At 41.8% G+C, this 20,979-nt stretch overlaps 1 protein-coding gene across 1 annotated transcript; it reads right to left on the reverse strand.

Annotated features, from left to right (window-relative positions):
* Nucleotides 1-2,103: 2,103 nt before the first annotated feature.
* On the reverse strand, nt 2,104-18,804 carry MUC13 (mucin 13, cell surface associated). Its single transcript, XM_053404383.1, has 12 exons — nt 18,690-18,804; nt 13,255-13,770; nt 12,317-12,439; nt 11,899-12,005; nt 8,833-8,891; nt 7,953-8,107; nt 6,315-6,449; nt 5,741-5,858; nt 5,111-5,148; nt 4,210-4,297; nt 3,458-3,686; nt 2,104-2,495 (listed from the first exon to the last, which is right to left on the reverse strand). The coding sequence occupies exons 1-12, from the start codon at nt 18,742-18,744 to the stop codon at nt 2,457-2,459; spliced, it is 1,662 nt and encodes a 553-aa protein (XP_053260358.1). The 5' UTR covers nt 18,745-18,804; the 3' UTR covers nt 2,104-2,456.
* Nucleotides 18,805-20,979: the final 2,175 nt, after the last annotated feature.

A 20,979-nucleotide genomic window follows, 5' to 3' on the forward strand; every position in this document is an offset into this window, starting at 1 on the left:
TTGATGGCTAAGGAGATGGTATGTTCTTATGGGCAACATTCTGTGTGGCCTGAGCTGAGATTCCCTAGAGATCTTCAAATAAATCCTTCCTAATTGCCCACAGTGATGGGGGCCAACCAGCATGCATGTTGTTGTTACTCTGGAGGATTCAGCAGGAAGCTGGGAGCAGCTGCCAGAGAAGCATTGTGAGAACTTCTCGCATTCCTGCACATGCCAGCACTTAAAATGAGCCATTTGTCTTTACAAACACGATAGCTGTTGGGAAGGAGAACAGAAAGCTGATCTTGGGCAGATGCATTAAAACTGGATGGTTCCACTGGGATGCTATGGAAATGTGGCACGGCTGTGGTTTTGTAGGCAGTTTCCAGCGAAACCTGGCCTGGTCTTTGATTCGGTTTCTGTACTCAAACCATGTCACTGTAAGACTATTTGAATATGAGGAAACAATAGGTGGTATAATCATTCCTGGACCCCACAACCCAGTTTGTGGACTAGCAAAGCCAAAAAAAGGACAACAAAGCCAGCATTTAAATATTTATTTATTTATTTATTGGTTGGCCACACTACAACAGAAGGTCTCCAGGTAGCTCCAAGATAAAAAGAAGAACAAGAATAATTCATACTTATAAATAAATAAGATACAGGAAATACTATTAATGCAATACAAATACAGGATCAAAAAGTTTACTTTCAAAACAGAGCAGAGGAAGACAACTCAACAGCCATAGTAAAAGTGAAATCATTATGGGCGTGATTTCAGGTGTGGTGATTTGGATATATGGATAGCAAAAGTAAGACTCTTGTAGCCATACCATCCAACACTTCTCTGATAAAAACAGGTACATTCCATTCCATATCTGTCAACATTTCTCCGATGAAAATAGGGACGAAAAGCGGGAAATTCCAGGCTCAAATCAGAAACCAGGATGGCTTCTGTAAATCCTGGACCGTCCCTGGAAAAGAGGGACACTTGGAGGGTCTGTTTTGGGGGCCGTGCATCATAAGAAGCTATGTTTATTCCAAGAAAAAATGGTATCCTTGCACCAAAAGTTTCAGGAACACTGGAACTCAAGTTTGTTAACTAGAGTTATAGTTAATGATAGAGCACCATCTTGTGGCTGTTCATAATTTTTGCAAAGCAATTTCGGCATTTTTTGGATAAGAACAACTTGACATAAAATAACTGTGGTCACGTATTACATGCTTTTATTTAAACACTTATAGCAAGTAAACAACTTTAAACAGTTTCTTAGGGAAAGCATGACTGACACTTGATTACATCTGTGTGTCATAATTAAGAGTCATCAAGCAATCTACAAGGACATGAGCATTTCTATGGCAGGCCAAGAACAAGCTGTCATTCAGGCCCTGTTCGAGCCAGGCTTCTAGGGGCCAGTGATATCTGCCTACAAACCATCAGCAACTGATCGAGGCAGGTACAAGTACACACACTGTGCTGTGTAGATTCCAGAGTTAACAGCTAATTTTGGGGAACTGGTAATACTACTCTTGGGATCTTTATTGGAGACAGTTCACACACACACACTAATAGGCTTGGCTTGGTCACCTTCCCTACTTTGGGGGAGGTTAAAGGTAAAGGGACCCCTGACCATTAGGTCCAGTCGTGACCGACTCTGGGGTTGTGGCGCTCATCTCGCTTTATTGGCCGAGGGAGCCGGCGTACAGCTTCCGGGTCATGTGGCCAGCATGACTAAGCCGCTTCTGGCGAACCAGAGCAGTGCACGGAACCACCGTTTACCTTCCCGCCGGAGCGGTACCTATTTATCTACTTGCACTTTGAGTTGCTTTTGAACTGCTAGGTTGGCAGAAGCTGGGACCGAGCAACAGGAGCTCACCCCATCACGGGGATTCGGACCGCCAACCTTCTGATCGGCAAGTCCTAGGCTCTGTGGTTTAACCCACAGTGCCACCCGTGTCCCTTTGGGGGAGGTTAGCACTGAGCAATAAAAAAACCACTGTGTAGCATGTTTACCCTAGAGAGGTAGCGATGACAACACAGGGTATTGCAACTATATTTATTTACAAAATAATTTTAAAAGGGGGGGTTTGTGCTTAAGCATGCTGCTGGAGATATATACAGAGTTAAAGGGATTAATAGTAGATTACAGAGGTCACATCACCAACTTGCGTTGCTTGGACTGTTCACCTAGTTTCTAAGGCAGAGATACAGGTAATATTTGTTGAAAACAATACTTAAAAAATCCTTTAAAAAAAGACAAGAAGAAATGAATCAGCCTTTCTCTGGACTGAGACTAGAGCTAGTGCCATATAGGTGGCATGTCGATCCTTCAGAAGTGATTAACCGGATTCTTCTTCTGTATTGTGAGCACTCTAATTACCAAACAGCAGTGTCAGAAAGTGGTTCAGAAGAAACGTGTGTTGGCTTCTCAGTAATGCTCACATTCACAAACATCCGCAGTCTCTTATGGCTAGACTCAGAATCTGTCTCTTGGTGACATTTCAAGCCAGGGATTCTATTAAACAATGTTTAAAAAAAGGAAAATAATTTAACAGGTATAGATGCAGTCACAAGAGTTCTGTTGCCTAGCCATATATATTACAAAACATGCTTGTTCTGTCTCCTTCCACTAGTCACACCTCTACCATTTAAAAGCTAAAAGTTAGTTCTGTGCTAACAAGCCACAAATACTTCATTAAGTATCACTTTTATTGCTATAATTGTGTTATTAAGATTATCTCCCCTGTTACCTGAACTGCAATGTTCAACACTAGCTATCCAAATTCAATAGGTGTCCCACAGCAATAGCCAATATCAGAGGCAAGGCAAGGCAAGGCAGGAATCTGTCCAGGGGATCAGTGCTCTAAGGAAGCTGGGTGTTGAGTTTCCCATTAGAGTTCAGTTCCCAGTTACAAATGCTGTCAACCATTCAAGGCTTCCAGAGCAAGAGCTGCTAACCCTCTGGCTCTTTTCTTTGACTCATTGCATGAAAAGCAAATGTCCAAGCAAAAGTGTAAAAAGAGAGAAGACATTGTAGTTCTTGTAGCCATCACTCAGGTTCCGGCAATAGCTAAACAGCTCAAGGAGATGAGATATTGCAACTTGGCAAAAGGGAAATAGTTTCTAAGCAGTTTACAAAATAAACTGAATCAATGGGCAAATATTTAGGGTGAGTAGGTGGCTGAGAGCACCCTTAATTCTTCTAGCTTCGGAATTCTTCCCCTCCCCTATGTTGTGGCTTTGCTATCTTATATTGTTTTACCTACTGATTGATTTATGGCGACTTATTTTACTCTATTGCATATTTTGTTGTAATAGGTTGTTTTCCATTGCAGGGACTTTTGTGCTGAAAAATAGTACAGAAAGGAATTGTAGGAGCCGTAATAGTAATAATAATAATAATAATCTGGAACTGTGAAAGGCACAACAGTGCATTAGAAATGAGCAGCGTGAATCTCTACTAAAGCAGCCACTTACATTGTCGTCGTCATAGTCCCGTTCAGGAACGTAAGCCTTGTTTGCTGCGCCTCCTTGGTTAGCTGTGGTTGTACTGGTTGCCTCTGCAGGATTTCCAGCTTGGACTCTTGGGAACATCCTCTGCTTTACAGCAGGGTTGCTGTAAGAGCCATTTCCAGGAGTTTCTCTTGTGGTTGAATAATCATTTTGTAGCAAGCTCGTTCTTTCAAGTGAAGGCTCTTTATTTCTTCTAAGAAGGAAGGAAGGAAGGAAGGAAGGAAAAGATAAACACATCTTGGTCTTTTCCATACCCTGATTAGCCTTCCTATATTCCCAAAAATGCAAATTGGACACTTCCCTGAAATGAGGGATAATGAATAATCACAAATAGTGCCGCCATTCAAAACAATGGCCAGGCAGGGTGCAGCTGATTGTATCAGTTTAAGATGATAAATGAATATTTTTGGCGACAGCTGCTACTGGGGATACAGGAGTAGGCCTGTGTCCATCAGGAAGCCCAAGTTGTTCTCTTACAGTATTTTGATACAAATTCATTGGGGTAGTTAGACTAAGGTTACCAGATTTTTTTCAATGAATCCGGGGACACTTTTCAGCTTCAATGGATTTTGTATGGGGACTGATTTGTAAATCCAGGGACTGTCCCTGGGAAACGGGGACGTCTGGTAACCTTAAGTTAGACTCAAGTGGCCACCCAGTGTTCTAAACTTTACCATTATGCATATTCAGACAACTCAAAGACCCGTCATTTGTACCTGATTACTTTGTAGATGAGCACTCCAATTAAGACTATAATAACAACTCCACACGCAACAGATACTCCTACGAGGGCTGCCAGGTAAACTGAAAAGAGAATGATGATGATGATAATTTGTTATTTATATGCCACCCTTCTGACTGGGTTACCCCAGTCATTCTGGGCCACTTCCAACAAATTAAAACACAATATGACATCAAACATAAAAACTTCCCTGAACAGGGCTGCCTTCAGATGTTTTCTAAGAGTCAGATAGTTGTTTATTTTATTTAATTGCACACATGACCCTCTTGCAATATATACATAACATGTTTTATAAGATGAAAACATTCAGCTATTCAGAGGTAGGGATGGACAAATCTATCAACTTTCAGTTCTCTCAGGTCCTCATTTTTCTGATCTTCAATTCTGTTCTCCACATATTTCCAGCAATTTGTGTGGGATTTCAAAAATCTAATTATGAAAATTATTGGGCAGTGTAAAATAGTGTAAAATTATCCTAATGAACAGGATTTTGTATGCAGTTTTGACCAATATACACATTTTTGCAAGCTATTTTCCTCAATATAATGCATATTTGTATGTTATTTTCTCTAATATAGGCATTTATACGTACAATTTACTCTAATGCATGTGTTATTGTACACATTACTAACCTGAAAAACATCACTGCAAAATTTGGAGAAGTGTGAATTTTGAAGGATAGCTGTGTTTCAGTTCACGTATTGTTTTAAAAAATGCAAATTCAGTAAGTTTGCCTTTAAACACAAACTAAATTAAATTAAAGGTATATTTATTGCTGTGAATTCATTGTCCTAATTCTGTTACTATGGACTCTGCTCAACTTGCCGATAATGGTTCTAGGCTTTATATAAAAACCACCCCCAATTCATGCTTACCTTCTTTACAGTCTTCCCCAGAGTAGCCAAAAGCACACCTAAAAACAAAGAAAAAGTTACAGAAAGTGACTACTGCACATGACATCCAAACTATATGGGGATTGTCCATATGGTGATAGTAACTACCAAGAAGAAATAGAACAGAGGGACTGACACACTTGTCTTTCTATAGCCCAATTGACCTTTTCTGGCCATCACAGCGTCAAGAGGCCACTGCCACTCTAATTAACCCCCCTCCAATTTTCTGTGCCCCCCATTTTTTTTCTTTTCAGTAACAAATTGGGGGGAATGGAAAAATGGGGGGGGGGTCCTCAGCACCTCCCCGTGCCTTCACATCTTTATCCTCCCTGTAGCAAAACACCAAGCACTGAGAGCAGGAGTAGGGAATCATTTCCAGTTCAAAGGCTTCATCCCACATGCCAGTGGCAAGCAGAGGCAGAAGCAAAAAGTGGGAGGAGCAAGAGATGTTGTTTGGGGACTGGTATGGCCTGGGCAGAATCCCGAGGGTCAGACAGAAAGACCTAAACAGCTGCATTTGGTCTGTGGGCCTGAGATTTCCCACTCCTGCTTTGGGAAAGGCCAGGGAGAAGCACAGTAAAATCCCCCCGCTTCCATTTGCCTCTTACTTACTCCTGACATTTGTCACCCTCTTTTTGGAAACCAGACTGACACCGACACTCTGGAACGTTTCCCGCTGTCATAATACAGTGTTGATTCTTTTCTGGAGAGCACTCAGTGGACTTACAAACTGCAATGAAAGTGGAAAACGAGAGAGAGTCAAATATAGCATTGTACTGTACCAATGGAAGTCAAAAGCACTTGCTGCACAAACACAAAATATGTGGCAGGAAAATCACAGTGCAAAACATTTCCAGGTTAAGGGGGATGCAAACATTTATTTTTTTCTGGAAGCAAATGACAAGGAAAGGAGAACTCAACTTCCGCTATACTCCACTGGAAATGAATATGTAGGGCGAAATTGGGAAGACGAAATAAACAGCTTTGTAAATTCAGCTATAAACCCCAGACATAAAGGAAGGGAAGGGGGAAAGTAAGAGAAATGCTATGGGATAAAATATTCAGGGTGGGTGCAATTCGGGATGAATGCTCAATAAATAGGTAGTCTGAAGGAACCGAATGACGGCTGAAAGCAGAGATGAGAAGGGTGAGAAAGAAAGCGCACACATCTGTGATAAGGCCTTACGTAAACAAGCTTTGTCCTCAGGGTTCATCTTGGCAAGACTTGGACGACATTCACAGGTAGGATGAGAATCACTGTTTGTGTCACTGCATATTGTAGTTTTTCCATCACAGCCGTAAACAGCACACTGTGATAGATCTAAAACGGAGTGCAACAGCAGAGAGAGCAACATCACTTTAAGCAACAGTTATTTCTATATGTTAAGCACAACTTAACAGTGGATTCTTTCAAGGAAGGAAGCAATTAACAAGGGCAGCTGGCACATGTGTCTTCAGTCAGTAGCGGTTGGTGGTTGGGGTGGGGGGTGGAGTGGCATTGCTCACCTGGCTTCCTAATATCCTCACTATCTTCCCATCTCAGGAACTATCAGTGACACTCAGTGTTAGGATGCCCGGTGAGCAGTGCTGTCCTGTTGACTGCTACTGCCTACAGCTGTGGTGGGGCAGAGCCTCTAGAGCTTATGTACACAACATCTGCATGAATGTAAAGCAGCAAGCAGGGCGCTTCAAACTTTGGTCACTAGCAATTAGTCTCCAGTATTTTCTGTGCTCTAGGGCACCAAGCAAGTTAGGCTGTATTTTGGAAAAGAGTACCCTCTGAGCTTCACTTGTCAAGCAAACTGGAATAAACCATTGGCTGCCGAGCCAGTTTATCAGCCTGAGTAACTTGTAGACAGTAGTCTGTCTACTCTCCTGGCTGTGACCTCACATTTGCCTCTGGCTCTTGGATCCTCATCAATCTTATTTAGTGCCTGCCCTCTGGCACAGATGTGGCCATTTTGATTGCTTTTCTGACCATGTACCTGCATCTCATCAGTGCCCCATGTGCACCCTATCTTGGAGCTAGCAAGGTCTGACAACACACCAATGTGTCAAAGACATTGTTCCAGTAGATGCCTTCATCCTGTTTACTGTTCTTTGGCCTGTCACTATGTTGATTATTTGTCCTCCAAACCTCAGGTAAAACATCTAACAATATACTGCTTTGGGGGTGAAAATATAGGAAAGATACTTAACTCTCAGATTAAGATTGAAACTTTCTGGTACAACTGAGAGCAGCAGGAGATTTTGTGTAAGATCTCACATACACACCCACTAAAAACTACTATTAACATAGTAATAATTTAGACAGCAAAACAGGTTCTGTCGCAGAAAGTCTTGGCTTGAGAACAGCATTGGCATGCTATTGGGAATTATAGAACAGCAGCAACTGGGGTTCTGGGGTGCAAAAACTTATCTATAGGGAGCAGCAGCAGTATAATTCTGTAACTGTCAAAAACAGTACAATTACTTTATCCCAACCAACAGGAAGAACTTGGGGTTGGTTTTTTTATATATATATAGGCAGGAAATGAACTCAGTGCTATTGCTGTTTAATGTCCTCCCTAAGAGGTGGAAGAATTAAATTCACCTATCTCTGCTAGGCTGGACTTGATTGACTGGTCGCAGTTCATCTCAGCAATTAAAGTAATAGGTATCTACTACTGGGAAGAATGGGACTTTGGTCTCAAGAGGAAGGAGGAACGAGAGCATTCCATTCAGCAGAAGGAGCGCTTTGGGGATAGGGATTTTTCTATAGACTACTTAGTAATAACACTGGTGTAGGATCATGTAAGGATTCTGAAAAGATTACGGTACTTACTTCGATCGAACTTGATGGCATTCGAACTATTAACCTTCTCCATCCATACTTGAGGTGTTACTTTTGTGTTTATATCAAACAAATTGATTAACGTAATGTTGACGTTGCTTGCGGCTTCAGCCTTACTCAGCCTTTTTGATGCTTGTGTAGATCGTCTGAAATGTATATACATACATATCTTAGAGATACGTTAGCAATATACTCTCTGTGTGTGTACACACACACACACACACACACACACACACACACACAGTATATATATGGGTACCTTATGCCCTTGGTCCACCCAAACACTATTGTAAACACCAGCTAAGTGACCTAACATATTATTCATTAGATGATGCCTTATGAGGGGCTACCCCACATTTTGTTCAAAAAATTGCTTTGCCCAGGTAAGTACCATAGAGTTATCAAAAATTTTCAAAAGTAGAGAGTCGGTGGCTTGGCTTTTGAAAAACGGGGGTCCTCAGTAATTAGCTAATTGGGAACCATTGCTCTAGAGTACTAGCAACCTTGATTCTTCCAAGTGTGGCTCCTTATGTAGCCAAAATGATGACACCATCCAAGCCCAAGAGGGAGGTATCTGCAGGATAGGGGAAACTCCCAAGATTTGCAAAAGTGTGGGGGGAAAAGTGTTTAGAAAAAGAACCCTAATTGTGGGGCGGTGGAGAGTCTGATGAAGACTGAGCATGCTTACTGGCCTCAAAATACTGGCTGACAGTCCGAGATAGAAAACCAGAAAACCCGGGGGGGGGGGAGGGACAGAAAGGCATATCCTTGAAAAGGGCATGAGCTGGACTCCTAACTAGGAACATTCTACACTGCAACATTTTGTTGAAGGCCCTACTGGCTATGTATATATTAAACTTGCCATACTTACTTTATGCTTATAATGACTGTTTCCTGGTAACTTTTCTCATCTTTGAATATTTCACTGAACTGTAAAACATGAATAAAAATAAGGATCAGTTTAAAGGAGGCAGAAAACATAGAAAAACAGATGAGGGGAAAATGACAAGTGCAAAACTGAATCCCAAAACGGTGCCCCATGTACCCCTTCCAGTCCCCTATTTCTTAGAGGTCTCCCATGGACCAGAAGCACAACTTGTGAGTCGTGTCAGTAATGAGTCATGCATCCAATGCAGTAGGCACAACTCTATGGAACCCCCTCTCATTAGAAACCAGGCAGGCGCAGTCCCTGCAAAGTTTCAGGTTATAATGGTTTTCATTTTATAAGGCATTTGGACTCTGAACATTGTTTGAGTGTTTCTATAGTCTGGTGTTTAGCTCTAGGTTTTAAAATTTTTAGACAGTAGGTTTTATTTAGAACTTGCACACCAATCTCTTGAAGCAGAAGCACCTTGTGTTTTAAGTGTTATTGAATGCTTAGTTTTTGGAACAAACAGTAGCTTAAAAGTTCCTCTTTCATGTTGCTTGGGCACCTCTAGGGTGCTGGAGGCAGGGAGCCTGCTACAGAACGAGCGACGGGTCTTCAACCCCCTGCAGCCCGAGAACACTATACAGTGGTACCTTGGGTTAAGTACTTAATTCATTCCGGAGGTCCGTTCTTAACCTGAAACTGTTCTTAACCTGAAGCACCACTTTAGCTAATGGGGCCTCCTGCTGCTACCGCGCCGCAGGAGCACGGTTTCTGTTCTCATCCTGAAGCAAAGTTCTTTTTTTTTATAAGATATTTATTAAGATTTTTTAAAGTATTACAATAAAAATGAAAAAATAACAAAAATACAAAATAAAAATAGTTAAAAACACACAGATTTTCCATTGCTTATTTTCCTTTAGCTTGTTTCCCAGACCTCCTCATACCTCCCTTTTTTGTATTCCACTTCAAATTGTTGGTTCAGCAAATCCTTACTATTAAGTTTTTACCTATTTATAACCCTTTTTTCATATTCTCTTAAAGCATTACAGCTGGAAACCACTTAATTTCTATCCAACATCATTCTAACATTCATTAATTTTACAATATTTCTGTAGATAGTCTTTGAATTTCTTCCAATCTTCTTCCACCGACTCTTCTCCCTGGTCTCGGATTCTGCCAGTCATTTCTGCCAATCTGAAGCAAAGTTCTTAACCTGAAGCACTATTTCTGGGTTAGCGGAGTCTGTAACCTGAAGTGTATGTAACCTGAAGTGTATGTAACCTGAGGTACTACTGTACTACTGCTTGCAGTAAACAACTACCAGGAAGGTAGTGTAGAGGCTCTACCCTAGCCAGCAAACCACTTCTTACAAGATGGCAACTGACACATTGCAAGCAAAGACAAAACATTTACAGAGCTCACTTGTGTGGCGCTCTAAGTAGTTGAATATATATTTATGTCTTCAATCCCCTTACCCATTCTTCTACAGTGGTACCTCAGGTTACATACGCTTCAGGTTACATACACTTCAGGTTAAAGACTCCACTAACCCAGAAATAGTGCTTCAGGTTAAGAACTTTGCTTCAAGATGAGAACAGAAATCGGGCTCTGGCGGCACGGCGGCAGCGGGAGGCCCCATTAGCTAAAGTGGTGCTTCAGGTTAAGAACAGTTTCAGGTTAAGTACGGACCTCCGGAACGAATTAAGTACTTAACCTGAGGTACCACTGTACATGTTTCCCAAGGCAGTACTCTTTCATTTCCACTCTTGCCTCCATATTACAAATTTATTTTCAGATGTGATGTACAAGGAGGAAGAAAACTGGGAATAAACTTCATTTGCATGTAACAACAAACACTGCTTGACCAAGGTTTTGCTTAATGCAAACTGAGTTGCTGAGTAACTCCCAGATGTTATGATGATAGCTCTAGAAATGGACCACCATTCAGCTTCATTCAGATGTACTCATATACTGATTTTAAATTATGTCATATTGTTTCTTTTATTTGTATTGCTTCTTTTATTTCTTATATTGTGTTTTATTGCATTAGAGTTTGAATTCCATGGAATGTAAATGACAATGCAATACCATAAAAGAAGCAAGGAAACACTACTTAAAATCATACCGGATCTAACATAGTGCATTACAATTTGTACAACGTGCAACTCACAAGTGGTGCATCAAGAGAAAAGAGTTTTGTAATTGCTGCTCTGGAAGCACACACAGGTTTTAAATGATCAAAAAATTTCAGCAGAATGCATGTGCAAAAATAAAACTGATATTTACACACGTATCTGAACTGCCCATTGGATTAGTTTCCTCCCCTATTTATGTTCAGTGGTGTCTTGTATAAATTGATGGTGAGGTTTGCACCATTTCAGAACTTCCATCACCTCTTCCAATCAAGTAAATCGCCAAGTGAATAATCAAAGGGGGAGCTGGTTTGTGGGGCAGTGCAGTCTCTGCCATGGCCAGGAGAGGGATCAAGTGTTCCCAGGGCTTCCTTCTTTGGCATGGCCCAGAGAGATCTTGAGAAGGGGCAATAGGCTCTTTAAAAGGAATTGTGGGTCCTGACCTTGGCCTTCTTCTTTTCCTTTATTTTCTAGAACTTCATAACCACTTCCAATCAGTCTTGCCTTACAACCACTAGGTTTGATTGGGTACAAACTGGCCCTCAAATTTGAAGGCAATTCGAATGAGTTTTTTTATGCATGGAAATAGCCGAGATATATCACAAGACTGTAGACAAGAGTATCATTTTAATACAATTATTAAGTGGCATTTTCTGGGTATTAAGTAAGCTTGCATTACACAAACTTGTTTCTCAACTATAGGAGAAAATGTCAGTTTAAATAAAAGTAGTATCTGCACGTGCAGACAAAATCTGGTTATAATGTGTATGTCAAAAAGCACCCTCAGTGAACTTTTTCTCTATGCAGTTTAATCATACTCGCTCTGATATATCTATGAATAGCAAGAAATATCTATATGCACCTACGTCTTTAAAAGAAAAAGATGTAGAGCATTAGTTTATAACAAAGAGGATATACAATGAAAGAAACTTACAATGTTGGTGACATTGTGGTACAAAGCTGCATAAACTTCAGAATGAATATTTTCCATAGCTTGATCATATGGTTCCATCAGAATGAATTCTCCTGGAAATACTTTGCCTAAAATTACAATGGATCTTATATTAGTCATATAACGTCTGGAAAATCAAAATGCCAGACTTGCAATTTGTCAATGTATGCTTGTTTTGAAAAGGATATATCGTCCTGGGTTAGACAAGAAGCAGAAAAAAAATTCATGATTCTAGGATTTGTGTTAACAAAGAGAGAGAATGCTAGGCATTGGTGAATGGATGCATATTAGTGTTTTCTTCAGACATGTTCAGCATTCACTAAAACAGAAGCATCGTAACAGAAGCATTTCTATTCATTTGAACAGAGCCACACAAGAGATAAATAAATGCATAACTCACCTTGCTGGCAACCTGATGTGTTCATATAGTAAAATCCATAAGGACATTGGCATGAAAAGCTTTGGAACAGATCAATACATACAGCAGCGTATTCACATGGTTGGTCAGCACAGGTAGGGGGTCCTAAAATGAAAACCATAATGAGAACAAGGATTTCCACCCCTCCTTATAGATTATACATTAGTAGAACTTATAAAGCCCACCAGATCCATTGAGAGTGCACAATGGGGCTTCCTCCCCTCTCCTCCACTGTACATACCCGTCACCACCCTCATATCTTCTCCAAAGAGTTGTATGAAACACACACCCCAAGCAGATTTAGGGGATGTGTCTGTTAGGATTCTTTTCCCGTGTTGCAGTCATGGGATTGTTTGTATCACATGACGGTGTATGTTTTCATTCCACGTTGTGGGAAGTGACGGAGAAAGGATGTTTGGATTACTGTGTTTCCGTGATGTAATAATAATGATGATGATGATGATGATGTAGGACATTTGTCCTTTGTTCTTTCTCTTTGCTGTCTGATACTGAAGAGGAAGGAACTGAGTTATGATGCTCCAAGTGTGTATATGTAAATAAATGTAGTTTAGCCAAAATGCTGCGCTACTGAGTCTGTACGCTGACTGCCTATACTCTGCTGATCCTGAAGTGTGCTGATTCCTCTAAGGTATCAGGCGCTGTGATGTTTGGGCTGGAGAAAGATTTTGAATCTCCCAAATGAACAACCAGGAGTGAGAGAACATGCCAGTCAGGCATGTGTGTCTGCCAGACTCCTATTCGTGTGTAGGACCTCCTGACAGTGCCTGGGGACGGGGAGAAGAGGGAGAAATATTCTGTCGCGAAAGCAGACATCCTTGTTATACAATATGCTTTGCAATTTAGTTAGTATCTGGTTATTTTGAACAAAAAAAGCCAGGAAGCAGTTGTGTAATAATTACCTGATGTAGTTACTATTCCTGCAGTTGCATTTGAGGAAGTTGGAGCATCCGTTGCGTTTGTGAGCATGGAGACACTTGATATTTCTGTGGGCATGGAGACATTTGATGTGTCTGTGGGCGTAGAGTCACTCGATGTGTCTGTGGGCGTGGAGACACCTGATGCTTCTGTGGGCATGGAGACATTCGATGTGCCTGTGGGAGTGGAGACACTCAATGTTTCTGTGGGCATGGAGACATTCGATGTGTCTGTGGGCGTGGAGACACTTGATGCTTCTGTGGGCATGGAGACATTTGATGTGTCTGTGGGCGTGGAGACACTTGATGCTTCTGTGGGCATGGAGACATTTGATGTGTCTGTGGGTGTGGAGACACTTGATGCTTCTGTGGGCATGGAGACATTTGATGTGTCTGTGGGCATGGAGACACTTGATGCTTCTGTGGGTGTGGAGACACTAGATGCTTCTGTGGGCATGGAGGCACTAGGTGTTTCTGTGGATGCTGTGGTATTTGCTACTCCTGAAGGTAAAACAAATAAAGGGGAGAAAAGCACCACATCTCTGTGCGTCTAATCTATCTATCATCTATCGAAACAACAAATAGCAATTACTCACAGAAAGAATAAGAGAACTACTGTCATAAGCAAGTACACTTATTCAAATCTAGAATAATTAATGTAGCGTCATTTGTTTCGGCCATAGTGGAGTTTTGGTTCACAGTTGTGGTCCAGTGTTTAGGCCGTACATATTGTCTCTAGTGGGCTGTGGGAGTGGGCCTCAAGCCTGCATGACTCCCACCACACAGGCAGCACTTTCAGAGCCTCTGGATGTAAACACCTGTACGAAGAGGCCCTGGTCCCATGTGATACATATGCTAAGGAAAAGGAGTGGACAGATTGTCAGAGTGGGGTCTACTCATGTACATATATATGCACATTGGCCACAGTTCTCACTGAAGGCTCTGTGTGCAATACTGGAGGGTGAGTGAGCTGAGGCCTTGTCATGTGTAAGAGCCAGACCGTACTTCAATTAAAATGTATTTATAAAATATTTCACTCCAAAATAATGCTCAAAACAAAAACAAAAAAATAGACTGTGGAGCAGTCTAAAATAGACAAACTGCAAAACACTTATCAAATCATTAAAAAAACACACACCCAAATATTTGAAAATGTAGAGAACAAATAGTACTCAATTACAAATTATATTTCAAAATTTCATGCCCAGGACAGATGTACAAAAACACAGTAACATAGGAAGCATATATTGAATCAGACCACTAGTGCATCTAGCTCAATATTGTCTACTCTGTGCTAACTGGCAACAGCATTTTCCTAGCCCTACCTGGAGATACATGCAAAGCAGCTACTCTAACTAGTCTATTAGAACAGGTTGGCCCAACTTTTCATACTAAGTGCGCCACAGGTGTACTTAGACACGGAACCCACAAGCCACACACTGCCTTGTCATGCAAGGGGGAGAACAAGGCCAAAATTTGACATGCCCCTCCCAGCCCTTGTGTTGCCTTTCCAAAGCCAGGTAAACGAGGCGCTGGGTTTGGGGAAGGAGGTGTGAGGCTCTGGCAGGTCCTAGAGCCCTCTCATCTGCTTCCCAAAATTGGGAAAGCACGAACTAGGCCTTGAGAAGGAGGTGGGAGGACTCTAGGACCCTGCCAGAGCCCTCATAGCTCCTTCCCAAATCACAGTGGCTGAGGGCCACTAAAAAGACTTCAAGGGCCACATGCAGCCCTTGGGCCACATGTTGAACCCCCCTGTTTAGAAGGATGGGACCTAAAGTACAGCCTGCCCAACTGTACCACAGTAGATGAAGCAAATATGTGGCCTTCCTCAAGATATGTGGAGCCCAGAACCGTTGCGGCTTTGGAGGATAAAACCACCCTGTTGAACTAGTCCTGGAAGCCATTTAGCAGGCTGCTGAAAATGTCGGGGTACAACTCAGCTTGCACTATAGGCTAATATACCTGCATGAAGAGGCTAGATAGAGAAGAACCTCCAATTTTCCTAGACTGTCCTTACGCTGATCTCAGGTGCTAGGCAGCTCATTTCCTACTTCCTACTTCTTCATTCTTAGCTTGTTAAAGGAGCGATCTTTTGTGTGCCCTCCTGCTGAGAACAAAGAGCAAACATGGCTCCTTGTGTATTTCTATCTTAGCTAGAAAGAACTTTCCTATCAAGTATAATGAATATACTATCCTGTAATGAACCTGGCTTTGTTATTTTCCTAAACTCAAGACTCTCAGTGTGATTTTATCCAGGGTAAAGTGTGTTCTTTCAGCAGTGATTCAGTATAAAATTCAGCATCAGTATAGACACCATTGGTAAGGAAAGGAGTTGTACGCGCTCTGAGGCTGTCTCCAATAAAAGCTGGACTTAATAATTCTGCACAAGATGCAGGTTACAAATCAGAACAGTTTCACAAAGAGTAGTAAATTTCAATAATCAAAGTGGAAGGCTACCAAAGAATAACGGTAGAAAGTTCTGTATCCTGGAGAAAAGTGTCACTATGACATTAGTCAGAACTGATCAAATGTTATCTCACCCACAACTGACACCTCAGAATCAAGTAGCAAAGCTGATCAAAGATCACATTTGTGCTGTGCATATGATCAGATCTTTTCTGAAACCCTGGAGAACCACTGCTATAAACAATACTGAGCTGAGTGGACCAGTAGTCTGACTTGCAAGTGAACTGTGACACATTTTATCAAAGGGGCAATTAAAACCAGACTCCTTCCAATATTTTTTATTATTATTTAAAAAGACTCATTTTTCTCAGTGTGCCCTGATTTTATTCCCTACATAGTTAAGAGACTCTGCAAGACCACACCCAATTATATTATACTCATATTAAGAAGAATGACTAATAAACACATGATACCTGTTTATAACTAGAAACAAACTGAGATCTCCTAATCTGATATTGGCACACAAGGATGATGTAAACATTCTAACTGACTGGAGAGAAAGGTGCATAGTTCTCTGTAGTCTTAAAAATCAGCCTTGTGAGATTTTTCACAACTCAGTGTGACAGGACATGGAGGAGAAGCAAGATAACACTGTCCATTGTCATGAAATTTGTTTAGCTTTTTACACAAATGTTTCTCTCTTTTTCATCATGCAAATTACAACTCTAAAACTGAAACTCACAAGAGCTGACATTAATATTATTGTCAAGTAAATTTGGACAATGTAAATATCCGAGAAGCCAAATTTCAGACTGGATGAAAAGATAAAGCTTCATTCACAGTATAGTAGTTCTGTTACATAACTTGGATGTGAAGTGTCTGTTGTAAACTGTTAACCTGTTCCAGCAAAGGAGATTTACCCCCTAGAAGGAGGCTATTGCATGCATCACTGCCACAGGTGAAAATTCTCATCCCTATCTGCATTCTGATGATTTTCCAGGTCCCGTTGAACTGACTGCATGTAGCTTTTTAATCCAGATAACAATGCACAGTACCTTCTGGGGTCACTTGGGGTCACATATGCGGTTACTAGTTGCATGCAGCTACAACTGGAGTCTATATACATATTTTTTGTTTCCTTCTGTCTCGAGAGACATTGCAATGTGCCTCCTGTGGTGAAGTCACACCTCTGCATTAGCAGCACTGAAGTGACCTCCCCAGAGCAGAAGCCTGGGCATGTATATGGCGGTCCTGGGCTGCCCAGATGACAAGACTTGGCTTTGCAGATGTAGCCCAAAGGCAAGGAGAGCAATACGTCTGGCACCAGCTTAGCTGCAGGAGTTGCCAGAAGGAGGCATACAAGGCTCTATCCAACCGTCTTAGGGACTCCACTCTGGATTTGTGTAGGGTTCACTCCTTAGCTTTTTCTTCTTCTGACGATATCCCATAAGGCAGTGGAGGTTTAGGATCAGAGTTTTCCTTCTCCTAGATGGGCTACCCTCCCTGTCTGACAACCCCATCTGCCCCTCACTTCCCTCTACATCATGTGCAGAAAACACCTTCCTGACCATTGGACCCACTATTGGTCTCCTCTGCTCAATCTGCAAGAGCATGTCTTTGCTTGCAGGGAAAGTCCCTAATTCACCGAAGGTTTGAGACCCATTGGCTACCCTCACCTGGTTTAGCCAGGGGTAGAAACTCAGTATGCGGATGATACCCAGCTCTACCTCTCTTTCAAATCAGAACCAGTGAAGGCGGTGAAGGTCCTGTGTGAATTTCTGGAGGCGGTTGGAGGATGGATGGCAGCTAACAGATTGAGGTTGAATCCTGACAAGACAGAAGTACTGTTTTGGGGGGACAGGAGGCGGGCAGGTGTGGAGGACTCCCTGGTTCTTAATGGGGTAACTGTGCCCCTGAAGGACCAGGTGTGCAGCCTGGGAGTCATTCTGGACTTGCAGCTGTCCATGGAGGTGCAGGTCAATTCTGTGTCCAGGGCAGCTGTTTACCAGCTCCGTCTGGTACGCAGACTGAGACCCTATCTGCCCGCAGACTGTCTTGCCAGAGTGGTACATGCTCTGGTTATCTCCTGCTTGGACTACTGCAATGTGCTCTACGTGGGGCTACCTTTGAAGGTGACCCGGAAACTACACCTAATCCAGAATGCGGCAGCTAGACTGGTGACTGGGAGCAGCCTCCAAGACCACATAACACTGGTCTTGAAAGACATACATTGGCTCCCAGTACGTTTCCAGGCACAATTGAAAGTGTTGGTGCTGACCTTTAAAGCCCTAAACGGCCTCGGTCCAGTATACCTGAAGGAGTGTCTCCACCCCCAACGTTCTGCCCGGACGCTGAGGTCTAGCGCCGAGGGCCTTCTGGCGGTTCCCTCGCTGCGAGAAGCCAAGTTACAGGGAACCATGCAGAGGGCCTTCTTGGTAGTGGCATCTGCCCTGTGGAACGCCCTCCTACCAGATGTCAAAGAGAAAACCAACTACCAGACTTTTAGAAGACATCTGAAGGCAACCATGTTTAGGGAAGCTTTTAATGTTTGACAGACTATTGTATTTTAATATTTTGATGGAACCTGCCCAGAGTGGCTGGGGAAACCCAGCCAGATGGGCGGGGTATAAATAATAAATTATTATTATTATTATTATTATTATTATTATTATTATTATTATTTATTCTACTGGGGTTGAGGTGGGGTATTTCCATATAGTCAGAAGTACAACCCTTTTGGATTGCTTAGCTAGTTACTTAAAAGGCAAAGTTCTGGCCTAAAGCTGCAGAGGTGGTTAACACAAAACAGTTAACTGAAAAAAGAAGAAAGAAATTGGATTTCATTGCAAATCACCACGACTGCCGTTCATAGATCATGGATTAATAATTGAGATGCAGAAGCTGTCAAATTCAGTCCTTCTAAAGAGAAGAAAAGGAACCCATAAATACAATGGGTTTATCCCACCCACATAACTGGTATTTAACCATCTTTCAGAGAAAAGGTTGCCACTTACCTGCCTTTGTACAGAAGATAAACCATACAACGGTGAGGAGAACACAGCCTTTCATTGTTGCAGTTGCTCTCTGCTAATCCTACAAGGAAATGTTTTCTCCCCTTCGGGTTAGTATATTTTAGATCATTGTTACCAGTCCAGAGGTCAACTTTTTATTGACGTCAGAACTGTGAATGGATTGTATCGCTTAATTTATGGCTGGTGCCTTACTAAATGTTGGGATGGTGTTTATGTATTACGCATGCTCCCAAAGACTTATGTAAGCAGGCATCCAAATTGATGGTGGTTTAAATACTGTTTTATTGGTAGTATATACCCATATTTTAGGTTTTTGTTGTTGTTGTTGTTTAAAAAAAAACTTTATGAAGAAAGCAGGTATAATAGTGATTGTACAGCAGAGACTTTCTTTCTTTGTTTATGATTGGAATTGATGCCTGTAGGCTGCAATCCTAAGGCTGGGGGAGCAGGAGCCAAAAGCAATTCTGCTGGCTCACCTAGCACTCCTCCAGGCTCTCAGCGGCAGGATGGAAGTGAAGTCATTTTCTATGCTGTGTGTAGGGTTGAGCGAATCTAATATTGCAATATTAGTGTGACATTTCACGTTTGAAACATGTATTTGATATGTTAGTAAAAGTTATATGATTTTTCAGACCTTGGGCACATTCCTATCTTTTGCCTCTTATGTGCTCAATTTATCCTGCATATATAATAAGGATTTTAATTAATTTATTTTTAATCTTATTCTAATTCACTTGGGGAAGGAAGGATTAAAATTGAGGGCCCAATATAAAATTTCACCCTGAGTCCTCCAATCACCAGCCAGCAAGCAGAAATAAAGAAAAAGAGAGAGTTAGAAGCAGGAATGAAATAATCTATTGCCTTTTTCTGAACTCGCAGCCTGTGTTACATGGCCCTGTTGATTCTAGGTAGCAGGCAAACAAAGCAGAAGTTCACAAATAATTTCTGTAGATAGTTACGGTAAAACCCTTGAGATTTTAAAGCATATACCTGCACCAGAGCATTATGATAAAGAATATTATACCCTGTCCCATAGCATATTGAGTCTGGTAGGATGTTTTTTTCCAAACACATGCAGAAATTCTGGTGCACATTTGTTGCTTCTCGACCTGCAAGGGCTCTCCCATCCATTTCAGTGAAAGAAGCAGGTCCATTTGGGTCAGAAGTGCCTATCCGCTAAGATGAATGTGCTATGGGGTGCATAAGGGACTCAGGATATCAGGGCTTGTGCCTGGAAGCACTTCTCTAAAGATTTTGCCAAAGTCTTGGTCATTTTGTTTCATAACCATCCTCCTATGTAAAACAAGAATTTAAAGTTGCTGCAACGAATTTCAAATCCGGATGAACATCCTAGAAAACTGTGCACTGATCCATATGTTGCCTCTCGTGCAAATTATTTCCCGGTGGTTAAAGTCCAGGTTTTTTATCTCCAGGTTAAGCTTTCACAGACTGGAGCAGGTGTTTATTGCTATGAAACTAAGCTCTACTATTTTTTGCAGCTATCTAAGTATTGGTTTTGTTTCCTTGTACTACTTAGGACCTTGAACTCAAGATGAACTGCCCTGGAATTATGTGCTCCATTTATTTGCAATATTACAGTGGTACCTCGGGTTAAATACTTAATTCCTTCCGGAAGTCCGTTCTTAAGCTGAAACTGTTCTTAACCTGAAGCACTACTTTAGCTAATGGGGCCTCCTGCTGCCACCGCGCCGTCGGAGCACGATTTCTGTTCTCATCCTGAAGCAAAGTTCTTAACCTGAAGCACTATTTCTGGATTAGCGGAGTCTGTAACCTGAAGCGTATGTAACCTGAGGTACCACTGTATATTGACACTATTGTCATAGACCAACCTTTGCTCACCTGAAAGCCTTGCAAGCGTACTGGCTGGGACTGGCAGAAGTTGTCCAACCATCAGGAGAGCACCAGGTTGGCAAAGGTTTGTGTTTGCAACCAAAAGATGGGTCAGGGTGTTCAGGAGAAACTGCTGCGGAGAAGTGACTAGTGAGGATGGGCTGGGAGAGAGAAGGTTATGTACAAAGATGACTTTAACACCTTCTCCTACCTGCTGCTTTTGCATAGATATTGCATCCTCCATTTTGCTCTGGTGGAGCATTGTTCATTGACACCCCTGGACTTTAAAACTTCCCTGCCAAGAGAGGTTGGTCTTGCTTCCTGCATTTTGTCTTTCCACTTCAAGTCCAGGAACTTAATAAAGATTAAGATCTTTAGAGGCTGAGAAACTAGTTTTTAATTTATTGCCTACTGTAACTAT

This window comes from Podarcis raffonei, chromosome 1, assembly GCF_027172205.1.
Source record: "Podarcis raffonei isolate rPodRaf1 chromosome 1, rPodRaf1.pri, whole genome shotgun sequence".
NCBI classification, from domain to species: Eukaryota; Metazoa; Chordata; class Lepidosauria; order Squamata; family Lacertidae; genus Podarcis; species Podarcis raffonei.

Bases quoted from the DNA above. Each gene is read 5' to 3' on its own strand.
- MUC13 (XM_053404383.1), bottom strand. From the start codon at position 18,744: ATGAAAGGCTGTGTTCTCCTCACCGTTGTATGGTTTATCTTCTGTACA. The intron at 4,298-5,110 runs GTAAGCATGAAT...TTCTCTTTTCAG, and splicing joins TGGGGAAGACTGTAAAGAAG to TTTACCTGGCAGCCCTCGTA. The intron at 3,687-4,209 runs GTACAAATGACG...CTTCCTTCTTAG, and splicing joins CTCATCTACAAAGTAATCAG to AAGAAATAAAGAGCCTTCAC.